This window comes from Mustela erminea, chromosome 9 (assembly GCF_009829155.1).
Source record: "Mustela erminea isolate mMusErm1 chromosome 9, mMusErm1.Pri, whole genome shotgun sequence".
NCBI classification, from domain to species: Eukaryota; Metazoa; Chordata; class Mammalia; order Carnivora; family Mustelidae; genus Mustela; species Mustela erminea.
In genome coordinates, this window is record NC_045622.1 from 104,859,149 (window position 1) to 104,878,731 (window position 19,583).

Below are 19,583 nucleotides of genomic sequence, written 5' to 3' on the forward strand. Positions count from 1 at the left end.
AGGTTCCTTCATTCCTCTAGTTTTTGAGCATCATTTGGGGACCTGACTTAAAGCCCCCTTTGGGAAGAGAAAACATCAGGCTAGCTACACATGCTTTCTTACCTTTTGGTTTCTCCTGTCTCTTGTCAACACTGTCTTGCCAATGAGTCCTTTGTTGGTTGAGTTTACTGTTTATTGATTCATTTGAGAATGATTATCATCTGCAATGGAGCAAACATGAAGGTAAAAAAAAAAGATACACTTCTTATTGTGGCCACCATGTAAATGATGTGGGACTTTATTTTACTTTATTATTTTATAGTACTTTATTTTATTTTTTACTGAATAAGAAACCTCTACAGACACCTGTTTCCCAGCAGGTAACAGGACAATGTCATAATATCTTGGGCACTAGGGAGAGTCCCATTAAGACCTAGCCAAAAAGTCTTTCATTTCATCACTAAAGCCCTTCATTGGAACGAAGACTGGTAGCAATGGTCAACAAAGGGAAAGTACACACATAAGAACATCACCTTCTTTCCTATATCTAGCCTCTCCCTAAGTTAGTGTTGATCTTGGCTACTTATGCTGGAGCTGAATTATGGGAAAAAATAACCCAAATAATCCAAACAGCCACTGCTACATTCAAGAGTCATTAACTCATGTCTCTGCCTTTCTCATCGATTTCTTTTTCATTTTTTTAAACTTGAGCCAACTTTGTTTCTCTTGTTCCTTTTACCATCCTATTGTCCCTGCTTAAACTGATGTGGTTTTTCTTTTTGTGTAGAATGAAGCTGTCCTGTGTCTCTCTTGACACCCAGAGGCACACTGTGTGCTCTCCTTATCTTACCAAATACCAAGTGCTCCAGAGCCTCTGTACCTGCTGTTCCATCCGCCGAGAACACTCTTTCCTAGATCTTCTCCTTGATATCATTGTCCACTCATCCAGGATTTAAAGTCCATCCTCCTGGAGCTGGCCTGGACCTCTGTACAGGGTGCTGTCCCATGTGGTTGTTTTGTGATTCTGTGCAACAGATACTTTCTGACATCACTCATTCTGTTACGGGCATGTTTGTTGTCTTTCTTATAGAAGTAAGATTTCCAAGGTCAAATTCCTGGTTTATCAACTGAATCTGGGTTACATAGCACAGGCCCCAGTCATGGGGAAAGCTCGTGGTTACTACTGAACAGTGGGTGGATGGATGGATGGATGAATGGATGGACGGATGGCTGAATGGAACCTCTCATTTATTCCTAATTACCTTGTTTGAAGCCTGGATAAGTTCTTCACAGAGTATCATCCTTGCAAAACCAGGTTTGATATTATTACTGCTCATTTGAGAAATGAGGAAAAGGAAGATTGAAAGTTTCACTTGCCTGAGGACACTTTGTGATTAGGTGTTGCCTTCAAGATTTGAATCCACATCTGCTTGAGCCCAGACCTGGTCACATTTCCTTCACTCACACTCCCTCTGCTGAGCAACTATTTGCTCTATAGCTTCACATCATCTTTTGAATCAGTGGGGGAAAAAAATTCTAAACAACTAAAAAAATTTCATAGATTTATAATAGACTGAATTAATGAAATTGAATTAATTAAATGAGATATTCTTTGCAAAAAGAGCCTTCAGAGAGAATGAGACATTGTGATTATTTTTTAAATTTTTGTTTATTTTTTAAATTTCTTTTCAGTGTTCCAGAATTCATTGTTTATGCACGACACTCAGTGCTCCATGCAATATGTGCCCTCCATAATACCCATCACCAGGCTCACCCAACCTCCCACTCCCTTCTCCTCCAAAACTCTCAGATTGTTTTTCAGAGTCCACAGTCTCTCATGGTTCACCTTCCCTTCCAATTTGCCTCAACTCCCTTCTCCTCTCTAACTTCCCCTGTCCTCCATGCTATTTGTTATGCTCCACAAATAACTGAAACCACATGATAATTGACTCTCTCTGCTTGACTTATTTCACTCAGCATAATCTCTTCCAGTCCTGTCCATGTTGATACAAAAGTTGGATATTCATCCTTTCTGATGGAGGCATAATTCTCCATAGTATATATGGACCACATCTTCCTTATCCATTCATCTGTTGAAGGGCATCTTGGTTCTTTCCACAGTTTGGCGACTGTGGCCATTGCTGCTATGAACATTGGGGTACAGATGGCCCTTCTTTTCACTACATGTATCTTCGGGGTAAATACCCAGTAGTGCAATTACAGGGTCATAGGGAAGCTCTATTTTTAATTTCTTGAGGAATCTCCACACTGTTTTCCAAAGTGCCTGCACCAACTTGCATTCCATCAACAGTGTAAGAGGGCTTCCCTTTCTCCACATCCTCTCCAATACACATTGTTTACTATCTTGTTAACTTTGGCCATTCTAACTTGTGATTATTTCCCAAATATCAAGTATTCTGACTGAAGTGTCTATGGGCCAGAGCAGTCTGCCCTCAAGAGAAAGTATGTGTATTGCACTGAGCCTAGATAGTGTGCTAAGGGAGCAGGACCCCACAAATAGGATAGGAAGCTTTATGAACCTTGAAGAAGGAGGAGGGAGGGGTGCAAGCAGATTGAAGACCACACTAATAAAAGAACAAGGATGACAACACAAGCTCACTCTGTTGTAATAGGATTAGTTAGCAAGAACTTTTGCATTAATTTCATCTAAAGCCATGTATCATTACTGCATTTCCAAAATTGTTTTTGATCCAACTAGCTCTGTCTCCTAGGTTTCTTTTTTTTTTTTTAATTTTTTATTTTATATTTTTATCCCCAGGGGTACAGGTCTGTGAATCGCCAGGTTTACACACTTCACAGCTCTCACCATAGCACATACCCTCCCCAATGTCCATAACCCCACCCCCCCTTCTCCTTCACCCCCTTTCTTCATCCAAGTGAGCATGGATGAATACCAAAACTTAGTTGGACCTTACTGCATACCTCTTACTGATTCCCAACCCCCTTCCCCCCAGCAACCCTCAGTTTGTTTTGTGAGATTAAGAGTCTACAAACAGAGCACAAGCTAGCTGGATTGCAGCTGATTCTTGCTGTCATTTCCTGGTCCAAAGCCAGGTTCGTCGTGTGACCATTCCCTCATTTATGGGAGGGATGAAGGTAGTGAGCAGGAGAATAAAAGGAGGACTCCTAGGTGCTCATCACCAAAGTTAGTTCCTTCCTCCCTGACGCACCAGACAACCAGAGCTGCCTTCAGCCATGAAGTTGCTGAGAGTCCTTGTGCTGATTGCCCTCCCCTTTTCCTGCTTGGCAGGTGAGTTTTGTCTGGGGAGGACAGTCTTTGGAGAGAAGATTGTGTCAGGGCCCTGTGGAAGACCTCCTGTTCCCCAAAGTCCAGTGCAGAGCATCTCATTTCTCCAGTGTCTTCTGTTTCATGGTTACTAGTGTTTGGCTTTTCTGGGCTATGGAGGTAGTGGGTGGGGAGGGGGTGCACATGAGTTCGGGTTTAAAGGAAATCCTAAATCCTGAGCTTATTCTGCTAGAATTGAGAACTCAAGACCATTTACCATGATCTCTCTGAATGTGTGTCTCCTGGGATGTAAGAAGATGACCAACATCCTAGGGACACCCAAAAATGGCTTCATACCTATATAACTGAGACCACTTTTGCATGTTTTCTTCCAGGTTCTGGATGCCCATTACTGGAAAAAGTGGTTAACAAAACAATCGATCCTCAAGTGAGCATGGATGAATACCAAAACTTAGTTAGACCTTACTGCATACCTTTTACTGATTCTGAGGAGGCCATGGGACAACTGAAGCAGTGTTTTCTCAGCCAGTCAAATGAAACTCTGAGCAATGCTGCAAAGCTGCCGGTAACTATGTTTTCTTATGTTGAGCTTTCAATCCACTGAAGAGGGACAAGCAGGTTTTAAATTGGTCACTCATTATGCCACAGCAAGTGTTACATGTTTTATTTTATTTCCGTGAATTTAATTGTAGGTGCATGTGAATACTTTGACATTGAGAAAAGGTCCCAGTACTGACTTGCTCCTTCACTTTGTGGAATTTTAAGGGAATGTAAATAAAAATGCCAAAGAGGGAAAAGAATACACACACACACACACACACACACACACACACACACTTTCTTTTTTCTTTTTTTTTTAATTATGTCAGTCACCATACAGAACATCATTAGTTTTTGATGTAGTGTTCCATGATTTATTGTTTGAATATAACACCCAGTGCTCCATGCAATACATGCCCTCCTTAATACCCACCACCAGGTTAACCCATCCTCCCATACCTCTCCCTTCCAAAACCCTCAGTTTGTTTCTCAGAGTCCATAGTCTCTCATGGTTCCTCTCCCCATTTGATTTCCCCCCTTTCATTTTCCCCTTCCTTCTCCTAATGTCCTCCACGCTAGTCCTTACTTTCCACAAACAAGTAAAACCATATGGTAATTGACTTTCTCTTCTTGACTTATTTCACTTAGCATAATCTCCCCTAGTCCCATCCCTGTTGATGCAAAATCTGGGTATTCATCCTTTCTGATGACTGAACAATATTCCATTCTATATATGTGATAAAGTTCTAGAATCTAGGTGAGGTTCAGAGCCGACGGCTAAGAAAGAATTCTTAAGACGTCTCTGGTGCAAAAAGGTGGTTTATTAAAGTATGGGGACAGGACCCATGGGCAGACAGAAATGCTGCCTTGGGGATGTGAGGAGTGGCTGGTTATATACATAGAAGTTGGGTAGGTGAGGACAAAGGGGGTGTTCAGAAGGGCTTATCAAGGTAAAGAAGACTGTCAGGATATTGAAGGCCTGGTTACTATCAAGCAAAGGCTGTTTTTCCTCTAATGAGGCACTAACATAAAGACAATTGGGAGTTTCCTGGGTGCTTGCTATCAAACACCCTTGTTAGTGAGATTTAGGTTTAGAAGAAATTTAACTTTATTTACATTCCCTTCTACCTCAGCCTCCTTCAGTTTTGTTTATGGAGGGGAGGGCGATATTAGGGCTTGAGGAACTGAGTTGTTCATCTCTGGAAATTGGGCTATAGATAAGGTAATTTCTTTATTGTAAATCTCTAGGACATTTGTAAACCAAGGGAGACTCCTGCCTTGCAGGATTGTGATCTCTGCAAGTTAACTATGTGATTTTCTTTTAGGGCAGTCAGGGGTGCCTGAGGAATGTCACACATATTACTGAGGGGAGCGAGGGGAGCAGGTGGAGAGGGGGTGCAAGGTGCCAACTTTTACTTTGTCCTCAGCCAGCCTCCTGCTCCCTCATGATATGGACCACATCTTTATTCATTCATCTGTTGAAGGGCAAATCTTGGCTCTTTCCACAATTTGGCTATTGTGGACATTGCTGCTAAGACTATTGTGGTGCACATGGCCCTTCTTTTCACTACATATGTATCTTTGGGGTAAATACCCAGTAGTGCAATTGCTGGGTCATAAGGTAGCTGTATTTTTAATATTTTGTAGAACCTCCATTCTGTTTTCCAAAGTGCATTCCCACCAATAGTGTAAGAGCGTTCCCCTTTCTCCACATCCTCGCCAGCATTTGTTGTCTATTGCCTTGTTAATTTTTGCCATTGTAACTGGTGTAAGGTGGTATCTCAGTGAGGTTTTGATTTGAATTTACCTGATGGCTAATCATGATGAACACTTTTTCATGACACACATATTCTATCAAGATTTAAACAACTGATTCTCGAAAAGTCCCTCATTTTTAGAAGTCATCAGCAAAAAAGATTTCCTTCTTCATAGAAAGAAAGAGGAAAATGTTCATAAGAAATTTTTAAAAGACAAGAAAAAACAAGAGAAAAAAAAAAAACAAGAAAAGAAAGAAGGGGTATAAACAGACAGGTGAACAGAACAAAGAATACACTATCTCCTGAGTGTATTTTGGTCAGTTTGTTAGAGGAAACTACATCTCAAAATTGTAAAGAAAGAAAAACTTATATATACAAAAATAAAATTAAATACTTTGAAAGGAAGATGAAAATTTAAAAAGACTTTAACAAAAGAAAAAAATAAAATAATGGCAACAACAGCAACAAAAAGAGAATATGATCAGGTGGGTGAATAGAGCCATACACTAGACTCTGGGTGTATTTTGGTCTCTTAGAAGAGACTGCATTCCAAATTAATTAATTAATTAAAATAAATAATTATATATACACAGAAGTTTATATATATACAAAATAAGATTAAATACAATGAAGGGAGGGGCGCCTGGGTAGCTCAGTTGGTTGAGCGGCTGCCTTCAACTCAGGTCACGGTCCCAGAGTCCCGGGATCGAGTCCCGCATCAGGCTCCCAGCTCCATGGGGAGTCTGCTTCTCCCTCTGACCTTCTCGCCTCTCATGTTCTCTCACACTGTCTCTCTCTCAAATAAATAAATAAAATCTTTAAAAAAATATAAAAAATACAATGATAGAGTATGGCTGTAAAAATGAAAATTAAACAAATATTTTTAAAAAGTAGTTGATAAAATAGGACGGTGATTGAAAAATAAGGAAGAAAATTTTTTAAAAAGATAGAAAATTTAAAGAATTAAAGTTGAAAGACTAAAGAATCATGGGGTAAACGTCTTGAGTTCTAGGTGTTCTATGCCCCTAGTTCTAGAGTTTTGAAGTTCTCATTCATTGATTGGTAAACTTAGTCTTGGCTGGATGTTCTTGCTGATCTTCTGGGGTGGGGCCTGCTGCATTGATTCTCAAATGTCTTTGCCCCAGGCAGAATGGCACTACCCTTGCCAGGGGCCAGGCTGAGTAATCTCCAATTTGTTCTATGTGGCTTTTGTTCCCTGAAGACTTTCCACACAGTTTTAGAAGATGAGAATGAAAATGGGAACCTCCTAATCTCTGCCCAAGTGCCAAAAGCTTGGGGCCCCACTCCTCAGTGAGCCTCCAGGGAAAAGGAGTCAACCACTCTTGTCTCCCTGGTCTCCAGCCACACTTGATGCTCACCCACCCTCTGACTGAGTGTTTCTGTCTCAGGCATGAGAACCCTTTCCAGTCTCCAAAGCCAGTAGACTCCTATAGTGCACTCCCAGACTGCTACTTCTGGGGGTGGAAGGGAGGTGTCCCCAGTTCTGGCACTTGGTGGACCACTGCTTGAAGAGAAGTGCCCCAACTGTGTCATGGAACATGGCCAATGGCAACCAGGAGCTGAGACCTTACTCCTGGGCTCACTCTTTGCAGCCAGCTTCCCCATTCTGATACCTGGAAGTTCTGCCACACTCAGGCACCCCCAGTCTTCCTGTTACCCCACAGGTCCTGAGACCACACTGCTCCAGCTAGGGTTTCATCCCTGCCTGTTTAGCTGCCTGAGCAACATCTCTCACCAGAGCAGACTTCTAATAGCTCCTGTTTTGTGCTCCCCTGCTCTGTCACTTACTGGTAGCCTGTTGACAGAGGCTCCCTCTCCCCGCAGTCTATCAGACAAACCCACTTGAAGAAGATTCTCTGCATCTTATTAATAGAATTAAAATACACTTTCAAGCAATCCAATGTGTTAGTATAAATTATTGGATTCCTTGACTATTACTTAAAGACCCAATGAATGACAAGTAGAGCTCATGGGTATGAATCTACAATGGGGGTGGAATTGCATAAAACAACAACCCTTAGTGTTTTTGTTCTCTATATTTTATTCCCAATCTTAATATGCTATTGAAAGCTTTCCAGGGTAGACAATGTAGAAATATTGCAAAGCAAAAGGTAAACGTGTCCTTCACTGAGATGCTGACACAAGGCACAATGTGGATGGACCTTGAGCACATTATGATAAATGAATTAAGCCAGTTTAAAGAGGCAATTATTGCATAAGATAATTTACATCCATTTTCTAGAGTACCTAATCTCCTAGAGACAGGAGGTAGTATAGTACTTTCTAAGAGTTCTGTGGTATGGGAAATGGAGATTATTCAGTGGGTATAGAAACTCACCATAGCAAGATGAAAATGTTTAGGACATTGGTTGCACCATAACACCAATATACTTAACACTGTTGAACTGTATACTTAAGATGATGAAAATGGTCAATTTTATGTTATGTGTATTTACCATGTGTTTAGGCAGTTTAAGCCTGAAAAACTCTGAAACCAAGGATAGTGGAATTTTTTCTTTAAAAACCTTGATTAGACTGATCACTTGGAGTGCACATATCCATACTTCTCTGGTCTCAAAGGTAATGGCTTTGGTTTTGAACTGTTTTTGGTATTTCTAACATGTGAGGCCACATTGGAGCTCAAAAACTTCACACTTCCTTGTATTTGAGCTAAGGCTTAACAATTCTTTGTTAAAAACTGGTGCAAAACCACCAAATACTGTTACACTGAAAAAAATAAATTAATTTAAAAAACCCTGATACACACAGTGTATCTACAGGATACACTATTTTTAAGAACAGGAAACATCAATAAAACTTTATTACCAGGATCCCTAACAGGGAAGAGATCGAGAAACAGCAGCACCTCTTTGGCATCAATAAAGTCTCCTGATCCTTAGAATGAGAGATGAGATCATTCTGATCTTAATTCAAACACCAACTTTGAATGCCAGATGTGTGTGGACAAACCCAGGAAGTCAAGAAGAAAAAATGTTTGTTTTCCAAGACTTACTTTCTAACAGAAAGCTGAATATCTGAGTGTTGTCCCTGTTTTGTTTTCCAGGACATGATATATGAAAGTAAGTTCTGTGCTATGTTTTAACCTTGTGTATGACCTGGGGCACTGAGGACTACAAAGAGTACAATGAACCACAACTTTCTTCTCCTTTTTGTCTTTTGATTTATTAACTGCAAGATGATTGTTGAAACCTTGAGTACATTTTCATTTCAATAAAGTATCTGCAAATGGAAAGTTTGTCTTGTGTTCTCTGATCAAAATGGACACTTTAGAGAGCCTCTGCTATCACAGATGGTTGTGCCTGCACACACACACATACACACAAAGGCACGTGCATTCATACATAATTCTTCATTGGAGAGCACATGGATAAAGGACTGGGGAGTGTGAAAAGCACTTGGTTCATCCCCACGTGTAGCTCAGCATGGTCCTCTCTCTGACAATGTGCTCTTCCACCCTCCTGACCCCCATTTCCATCAGGACCATGTGGGAAGCTCTCGAGATTTAGGTTCTGGTGTTTGGGCCACGTGCAGGTCCCTGAGACACTGCAGTCTTTATCTGTGCTATGAGCGCAGCTCACCATGGCTAGGCCTCGCTCAGCTCCTGCCCCTGTCCAAGAGTGTGGGGTAAGACTAGAGCCAGGGAGAGACATGACTCATACAAATCATGGGTGAATATGGTCTTGATTTTAATTATTTTATTTTATTTTTTAAAAATTTATTTATTGTTTTCAGTGTAACAGTATTCATTGTTTTTGCACCACACCCAGTGCTCCATGCAATCTGTGCCCTCTCCAATACCCACCACCTGGTACCCCAACCTCCCACCCCTCCGCCCCTTCATAACCCTCAGATTGTTTTTCAGAGTCCATAGTCTCTCATGGTTCACCTCCCCTTCCAATTTCCCTCAACTCCCTTCTCCTCTCCATCTCCCCATGTCCTCCATGCTATTTGTTATGCTCCACAAATAAGTGAAACCATATGATAATTGACTCTCTCTGCTTGACTTATTTCACTCAGCATCATCTCTTCCAGTCCCATCTATGTTGCTACAAAAGTTGGGTATTCATCCTTTCTCATGGAGGCATAATACTCCATAGTGTATATGGACCACATCTTCCTCATCCATTCGTCCGCTGAAGGGCATCTTGGTTCTTTCCACAGTTTGGCGATCATGGCCATTGCTGCTATAAACATTGGGGTACAGATGGCCCTTCTTTTCACTACATCTGTATCTTTGGGGTAAATACCCAGTAGTGCAATTGCAGGGTCATGGAGAAGCTCTATTTTCAATTTCTTGAGGAATCGCCACACTGTTCTCCAAAGAGGCTGCACCAACTTGCATTCCCACCAACAGTGGAAGAGGGTTCCCCTTTCTCCACATCCTTTTATTTTTTTTTAAGATTTTATTTATTTATTTGACAGAGAGAAAGATCACAAGTAGGCAGAGAGGCAGGTAGAGAGAGAGGGGGAAGCCGGCTCCCTGCTGAGCAGAGAGCCTGATGCAGGGCTCGATCCCAGGACCCTGAGTTCATGACCTGAGCCAAAGGCAGAGGCTTAACCCACTGAGCCACCCAGGCGCCCCAATTTTAATAATTCTAATATGTGGCCTCCATTTTGATTCTTGAAATATTTCAACAAAATTGATTTGCCTAATTACTGAGATTGGGAGTGCCTCCCTGAAATTCTGCAGGTGTCCCTAGTCCTGACCCCGCAAGTGGCAATGTGGTCCATTTTCCCCACCAGGAGGACCTACAAGGCCAGGAAGGTTGAGGGAAAGGTGTATGTTCTGTGGGAAGAAGGCAAAGCCAGTGGGTTTTATACTGAACCATAGCTGTCCTTACTTCTACCTGTCCCCACATTCCTGTCACCAGGGATAAGATATTGCCACCCCTTCTGCTTACAACTCATGGTATCCCTCTTCCTTCATGGCTATCTTGTCACCCAGAAGAGTCTTGACCCTTCCTCAGGACTGTTTCTTAGCTGCCACCATGGCTGACCTACCAGGCAAAGCACGTTCAGAGAATTAGTCACATGATAGTTTTAGGATTCCACAAAAATGTCATAGTTTCCTTAAAAATGTTAAACAAAAGTGATTATAGTAATAATTAATATATACCAATAAACCAGAGTGGAGTATATTCATCTTTATACAGTTACAGTTATATGATATGGTATTTAATATACTTTTTATGGAAACTGGACCCAAATTCCTAAGACTCACAACAGTCATAAGGAATCCCTCACTCTACCTTCTCCCACACACCTCAGGGTCTATGACACCATTAGATCCAGGCAAAATGACTGTTGCCCAGGACCCACATCCTAATAGATCCCCCCTATTACACACACACACACACACACACACACATATGTACACATTTATGTGTTAAGACTCATGGACCATACTCAGTTCTTGGTGAACTAGGTGCATCCTCAGTGGATAACATCTCCCTCTATCTCTCAAAAATGGGGACCTCAGTCTACCCTCTCTCACTTTTGGACCATAAGAGAAGGAGGAGAATCACTTGAAGAACTGGATATGGACTAACAGATATGCAGGAATTTGCCTCTATTGAGATGAGCATTGGCCCATTTGATGAAGGTACCTACAAGCTGAACAGAACAAATTTCATGCAAGAATTGGTAATAGAAGTTTTGATAGACTGGAGTAGTAAAAAGGGGAGATGAAGGATGTCCAGTGATTGATCATTTGAAAAGACAGTACTGACTTTGGACTGGGAGAAAATAAATGGTGATTGCACAGTAAAGTAAATGGGGTAGCACATCATTGAAGTGTTTATGAGTAAAGGTATACAGGTGTTTTACTACATGTATTACTACAACATTCCTGTAACTTGGTGGCGGCTTTCTGGTTTTTTTTTTTTTTTCTTTCAAGATTTTATCTATTCATTCATTCATTCATTCATTACTATTTTTTTAATTTAATTTTATTTTTCCAAGATTCATCGTTTATGCACCATACCCAGTGCTCCATGCAATACATTTCCTCCTTAATACCCACCACCAGGTCAAGATTTTATTTAAATTCAAGATAGCTGGGGCACCTGGGTGGCTCAGTGAGTTAAGGCCTCTGGCTTCAGCTCAGGTCATGATCCCAGGGTCCTGTGATCGAGCCCCACATTGGGCTCTCTGCTCAGCAGGGAGCCGGCTTCGTCCTCTCTCTCTCTCTGCCTGCCTCTCTGCCTACTTGCGATCTCTGTCAAATAAATAAAATGAAATCTTTAAAAAAAAAATTCAAGATAGTTAACATATCCTGTAGTACAGTTTCAAGAGTAGAGTTCAGTGATCCATCACTTCCATAAAACACTCAGTACTCATCACAAGTGCCCTCTTCAAAGTACATCACCCATTTTGCCCATCCTACACCCAACTCCCCTCCAGCAACCTTCAGTTTGTTCTCTATAGTTCAGAGTCTCTTACAGTTTGCCTCCCTCTCTGTTTTTGTCTTATTTTATTTTTCCTTCTCTTCCCCTATGTTCGTTTTTTTTCTTAAATTCCACATATGAGGGGCGCCTGGGTGGCTCAGTGGGTTAAGTCGCTGTCGTTGGCTCAGGTCATGATCTCAGAGTCCTGGGATTGAGCCCCGCATCAGGCTCTCTGCTCAGCAGGGAGTCTGCTTCCTCCTCTCTCTCTGCCTGCCTCTCTGCCTGCTTGTGATCTCCGTCTGTCAAATAAATAAATAAAATCTTAAAAAAAAAATTCCACATATGAGTGAAATCATATGGTATTTACATTTCTCTGATTGACTTATTTCACTTAGTATAATACACCCTAGTTCCATCCCTTTCTGTGTCTGTGAAGTTATTTCCAAGTACAAAGTTAAAAACTGTATTCCTGAGGCATAAATGGATTGTGCTGAACTCAGCTTCTTCATTCATGTCCCTAATTATGAGTGATATTGAGCATCTTTTCATATGTCCATTAGTCACCTGGAGGCCTTCTTTCCATTTTTAATTGGACTATTTGATTTTTATGGTGTCCAAGAGAATATTCTGAATGAGTTTTCCTACATTTTTGTCTTTAATAAAGTGTTTTTTTTTTTTAAGAGTAGTTTTCGGAAAAATGCAGAGTGAGGGCCAGAAGATGATGGGTGGTCTTCTGTTGGTTAGAGTGGTCTGGAAGACCTCTTTAAAGAGGTCTTCAATGAATGAAGGAAGATTTCAGTGGAGTGAGGGGGCCTCAATGAAGTGAGAAAATCAATGGAAGAAATGTTACAGAGAGAGAGGGAACAGTATGTGCAAAGTCCTTAAAACAATAACAGTCTTAGTATGATGGAAGAATAGCAAGAAAGTCCATGTGGCTGGAGGAGAGTGAATGAGAAGAAAAGGCATGCAAGATGAGGTCAAAGATAACCAGAGTCCACAGCAGGTAGGCCACAGTAAGTCTTAAGGGACTATGTTAAATGATTCCATAAATGTACTTTGCAGATGCTGTATATAGTATGATCTATTTGTGTAATCATTAAAGGAAAGGATTTGTTATACATATAATTATCAAGGTTCATAATCACTCATCCAAAACTCTAGGGACAGGTGTATTTTAGAAATTAACCTTACTGTTTTTAAGAAAGGTAATATATGCCTATACCATCTAATGGTCACATGCCTAGAGCAGTCTTGGTACAGAAACCTGTCATCAAACATTGATATTTCCACAACAAAACACATATGGGATAAATAAACACTATAAATAGCTCCTATAAGGCCAATCTTTCATTTTTTTTAAAGATTTTATTTATTTATTTGACAGACAAAGATCACAAGTAGGCAGAGAGGCAGGCAGAGAGAGGAGGAAGCAGGCTCGCCAAGGAGCAGAGAGCCCGATGGGGGCTCGATCCCAGGATCCTGGGATCATGACCTGAGCTGAAGGCAGAGGCTTCAACCCACTGAGCCACCCAGGCGCCCCGAATCTTTCAGTTTTTAAACCTATTTGAATTTCAACATTGCAAATAAGAGATTATAACTTTTGTATCCGCATGGACAGGTCTGAAGGAAGTTATGCTAAGTGAAATTAAATTAAGCACAGACAGCCAATTATCAAATGGTTTCACTAATGTGTAGAGCATAAGGAATAACATGGAGGACATTAGGAGAAGAAAAGAAAAAGTGCCAAGGGAGGCTGTCCTGGGTCGGGGGATTTAAGCCCCTGTCCCTAGCTGCCCGGATTCCCACAATTCCCCCCCCCACCCCGCAATCCTTTGCTCTCTTTGAGTGCTTTCAACCAGACTCCAAGTTAATGCTGGTCCCCAGACGCAGGGCACTCTCATATTGGGGTATTACTTTCCAATCGGTTGCCTCTGGTGTCTCCTTCCCCCTTTAATTTATCTTCCGATATCAGTCCAAAGTTCCCACTCAGCTTTACTTGCCCACTGGTGTCTTCTGCCCCTGTAGAGATCCAGACATGTATGATTCTGATCTCAGTATGTTTTCATAGGTTATCGGAATTCTTTGGTAGGTAATCAGCTCACTTTAGGGTACAGGTTGAAAAAGCGCCTCCTCCTATTTCCCCACCATCTTGATGGAAGACCATTCCATGCTCTTGGATCGGAAGAATAAACATTGTTAAAATGTCTATACTGCCTAGAGCAATCTATACTTTTAATGCCATTCTGATCAAAATTCCACCAGTATTTTTCAAAGACCTGGAGCAAATAATCCTAAAATTTGTATGGAATCAGAAGAGACCCCGAATCACTAAGGAAATGTTGAAAAACAAAAATAAAGCTGGGGGCATCATGTTACCTGATTTCAAGCTTTACTACAAAGCTGTGATCACCAAGACAGCATGGTACTGGCATAAAAACAGACACATAGACCAGTGGAACAGAGTAGAGAGCCCAGATATGGACGCTCAACTCTATGGTCAATTAATCTTTGACAAAACAGGAAAAAATATACAGTGGAAAAAAGACAGTCTCTTCAATAAATGATGCTGGGAAAACTGGACAGCTATATGCATAAGAATGAAACTTGACCATTCTCTTACACCGTACACAAAAATAAACTCAAAATGGATAAAAGACCTCAACGTGATACAGGAATCCATCAGAATCCTAGAGGAGAACATAGGCAGTAATCTCTTCGATATCAGCCACAGCAACTTCTTTCAAGATATGTCTCCAAAGGCAAAGGAAACAAAACTGAAGATGAACTTTTGGGACTTCATCAAGATCAAAAGCTTCTGCACAGTAAAGGAAACAGTCAAGAAAACAAAGAGGCAACACCCGGAATGGGAGAAGATATTTGCAAATGAAAGTACAGACAAAAGGTTGATATCCAGGATCTATAAAGAACTCCTCAAACTCAACACACACAAAACAGACAATCAGATCAAAAAATGGGCAGAAGATATGAACAGACACTTCTCCAATGAAGACATACAAATGGCTATCAGACACATGAAAAAATGTTCATCATCACTAGCCATCAGGGAGATTCAAATTAAAACCACATTGAGATATCACCTTACACCAGTTAGAATGGCCAAAATTAGCAAGACAGGAAACAACATGTGTTAGAGAGGATGTGGAGAAAAGGGAACCCTCTTACACTGTTGGTGGGAATGCAAGTTGGTGCAGCCTCTTAGGAGAACAGTGTGGATATTCCTCAAGAAATTAAAAATAGAGCTTCCCTATGACCCTGACATTGCACTCCTGGGTATTTACACTAATGATACAGATATAGTGAAAAGAAGGGCCATCTGTACCCCAATGTTTATAGCAGCAATGGTCACCATCGCCAAACTGTGGAAAGAACCAAGATGCCCTTCAACGGACGAATGGATGAGGAAGATGTGGTCCATATACACTATGGAGTATTATGCTTCCATAAGAAAGGATGAATACCCAACTTTTGTAGCAACATGGATGGAACTGGGAGAGATTATGCTGAGTGAAATCAGTCAAGCAGAGTCAATTATCATATGGTTTCACTTATTTGTGGAGCATAACAAATAGCATGGAGGACAAGGGGAGATAGAGAGGAGAAGGGAGTTGAGGGAAATTGGAGGGGGAGGTGAACCATGAGAGACTATGGACTCTGAAAACAATCTGAGGGTTTTGAAGGGGTGGGGGGTGGGAGGTTGGGGGAACCAGGTGGTGGGTATTAGGGAGGGCACATATTGCATGGAGCACTGAGTGTGGTGCAAAAACAATGAATACTGTTACGCTGAAAAGAAATAAAAGAAATAAATTAAAAACAAAAAATTAAAATTAAAATAAAAAAAGAAGTGTATGGAGAAGGGAAATATGATATAGATATTTATAAAAAGCAAAATAGCAGACAACAGTCATATTAAGTAAGAAGAGAAAATGATCATAAATATTTCCAAAATTGATATAAAATACTTTCATTTACAGACAGTGCAATTCTTTCACCAGGAGACACAAGATATGTTCACAAAGTGTCATTGGGATTATTAAAATAATAAAATGACATACTTTGTAAGTGGCTGCATACTTGCTCAATCCATACAAATAGGACAGCTTTATATGTTCTTCAAGAGAACCAGTGAGAATTGTACATGAAAAAAGATGCCACTTTTGTAAAAATGGAAAAATCAGAAAATACCTAAAACAAATCTAATAAGTAAGATAAATATATACTGTGTCTCTGGACAGTAGTTATAAAAATGTGAATTTTTCCAAAATTGACTAGTAATTGTAATATACTTTAAATCTGGATTCCCCTTGGAGCTTTAACAAGAACTAGACAAAATTATTTTAACATTCATATGGAAGAATATGCATTTGAAAATGGCCAAGAAGATTAGGAAGACCACTGAATGGTGACTTGCTGGGTCAGATACTGAAACTAACTGAAAATGAATTCACCTTGATCCAGATTAGTGTTGGCACAGAAATAAACAACCATAATGTGGAACATAATGGAGAACTCAAAACTGGATCCACATTTTCCCAACATCACTTAATGAATAAACTCTCTTTTCCTAGTGATTTGAATGTCACCATTATCTCTGATCTGGAGAATTTGGGGACATTCTCCTAGAAGCTATTAGCCCTCTATTTTTAAGCTGTTTCAGTGAGTACAGTTCCATTACTGGCTTATATACTTGACAAGACTGCTTCTACCTCATTCATTCTACTTTTTGCAAAATGTCGTGACATTTTTCACTTGTGTGTTTTATCCCTGGTGAACTTTGCATCATTTTTCAAATACAAAAGCCAAATTAGATAGAGTGTCAATCCATCAAATTTATAGTTTGATCAATGTATAGACAAATGGACCCATGTGTTAGGTAACTAAACATAAACATAAACAACTGTATTCAGTACTTAAACTGTCTTTTGGGCAGACGTTGTTAATAACAATCTGGAAGAAAGAAAACATGACCTCTACATCTATTGATATTTTAAAAATTGAAACTGGTTTTAAAATTAAAATATAAGAGCTAGGAACCTTGGCTAAATAGTTGGAGTGGAAACCAGATTGTTTCTGGATGAATGGAAGGTGAAAAGTGAACACTCTCCAGGGCCTTGTGATAGTTGTTCCATATGTTGGTCAACAGAGCAGAACAGTTGTGCTGTTTACTAGGATATTATTTCCTAGAACAATTAAGGACCATGTGTGTTTATGAAAGGGCTAAGAGAATTGTCTTGCCAGAACCTGGGGAGTCATTCTGCCAGAAATGCTCAAATCCAAGACACCTCATCCTCTCTCTCTCTCTTCCTTCAAATCTGGCCTGAAAGATTGTCTCATCAGTGAATCCTTTTCTGTCTACCCTACTTAAAATCAGGACCCCCTTTAATTTTTATCCATGATGATTCAAATTTTCTCTATGGTACTTACTGTCTTCTAATATACCACCTATTTTGCCTCCTTGTTTTATCTATTCTTTCTTTCCCCTTAATAAAATATAAGCTTCATCACAATACAGATTATTGCCTATTTTCCTTACTGATGTATCCCCAGTGCCACGAACAATGCTTGACCTGAAACTGAAGGGAAGGAAAATTTTTCCTCTACTCTTAAATGTCTTTTGGCTGGACTGATAATTAAATTCACTTATGAGAGCTTAACAATAGGAAAAGAAATACAAAGTTTTATAATATATGTATAATAAATAAATCCCAATATTAAACTGAGACCTAAAGAAATGACTAAGGCAGGTTGTTTTTATACTTTTTAAATAAAGAGACAGTAAATCACTGAGGAATTGAGAAGGCAGAGAAAATTTAACTATGGGGTCTACAGTTAGTAAGGAATTCTAAACAGGATTGGACTGGGATAGTAAATTAGTAAAAAGTAACAGGGATTGTTTATACAGACTTCATGGCTTGATATTTTCTATCTTTGGTGATGAGTTCAGCTTCTGGGTAGAGGGAGGGTACCTTACATGAGGAGATCTATTTTCTGCTTTCAGGGCAACAGAAGATGGTCTGAGTGTCCTTATGCACTGATTCCTTCTTAAGTCACTTTTACTGAAAATGATCCACATGGCAAAGTAGCTCATTTCAGGGCAGCCTGCCATTGGCCCCAACAAAAGGCAAGTTCAACACACAATTTTTAAAAAATTTAATTGAAATTTTTCAGTGTTCCAAGATTCTTTGTTTATGCACAACACTCAGTGCTCCATGCAATATGTGCTCTCCTTAGTACCCACCACCAGGCTCACCTAACCCCCACCCCTTCCACTCCAAAACCCTCAGTTTGATTTTCAGAGTTCACAGTCTCTCATGCTTCATCTCCACCTCCGATTTCCCTCAATTTACTTTTCATTTCCTTCTCCTAGTGTCCTCTGTGTTATTCCTTATGCTCCACAAGTAAGTGAAGCCATTTGACAATTGACTTTCTCTGCTTGGCTTATTTCACTCAGCATAATCTCCTCCAGTCCCGTCCATGTTGGTACAAATGTTGGGTACTCATCCTTTCTGATGGAGGTGTAGTATTCCATTGTATATATAGACTATATCTTCTTTACCCATTTATCTGTTGAAGGGCATCTTGGCTCATTCCACAGTTTGGCAATTGTGGCCATTGCTGGTATGAACACTGGGGTACAGCTGACACTTCTTTTCACTACATCTGTATCTTTGGGGTAAATATTCAGTAGTGCAATTGTAGGGTCATAGAGTAGCACTATTTTTGATTTCTTAAGGAATCTTCACACTGTTTTCCATCAACACAAGATTTGTGAGTGAATGACCCCAATGTAAGAATTCTTCATTGGGAAGACCCAATCAAGGGATGATTAATGAGAGAAATGAGTGCCAGGCAAGTTCAGCTCAGAGATGATGAGGAAGTCAAAATGGAATTGAAGAAAAAACTATTCCAGATGACAGTACAAAAAAGAACCATTGGCAAAGAAATGGGAGCTCCAGCATGATCTGACATGGATTGCATATTTATTCTCTTGGGTTAAGGAGATTACTGTGAAATATGGGGGTGAGGTGACAATCAGAAACACTGAGGCTAGAAGCATGTAAATGATTCCCTTCAATGGGGCAACAAGTATGCTCCATCATAAGCCCTAATAATCCCACTGACCCTGAAGCTATAAGCAATATCACTTCAAGAAGAACTTGTGTTCCACTGGGGATGGAGAATTTCTGTGGATTATGATAAAGGAAGGAATTACAGAATTTCACTTAAAAGCCAACATGGGTGGAGATGTGATAGAGATGAGGATGTCAAAGGCATGAAATAGCTGCTTCTACCAACCAAAGAAGAGAGTCCTGTTCATTGGTTGACATATAAATGAGCATACTCATGGGGATGCAGGCATGAAAGTTATTTTCCTGAGGTATAGTGTTGTGGGCACAGATGAGTAAGACAGATGTGGATGCTCACCTTTTTTGGAATGGGTGTGATTCCTAGAGAGAATCACAAGATGTCTCCCTCCCAGTGGCAATGTGCTAAGCTCCACATCTTTGTTTTGGATAACTGTATCCACCTTGATCACCTGGACAACTTATGTTGATCCTTCAGATCTCAATGGATCACCTGACACCTTATTTA

The 19,583-nt window shown here is 40.3% G+C and overlaps 1 protein-coding gene across 1 annotated transcript; it reads left to right on the forward strand.

Annotated features, from left to right (window-relative positions):
* Positions 1-3,123: 3,123 nt before the first annotated feature.
* LOC116599580 (mammaglobin-A-like) lies at positions 3,124-8,818 on the forward strand. Its single transcript, XM_032359477.1, has 3 exons — positions 3,124-3,250; positions 3,622-3,812; positions 8,630-8,818. The coding sequence occupies exons 1-3, from the start codon at positions 3,196-3,198 to the stop codon at positions 8,666-8,668; spliced, it is 285 nt and encodes a 94-aa protein (XP_032215368.1). The 5' UTR covers positions 3,124-3,195; the 3' UTR covers positions 8,669-8,818.
* The last annotated feature ends 10,765 nt before the right edge of the window (positions 8,819-19,583 follow it).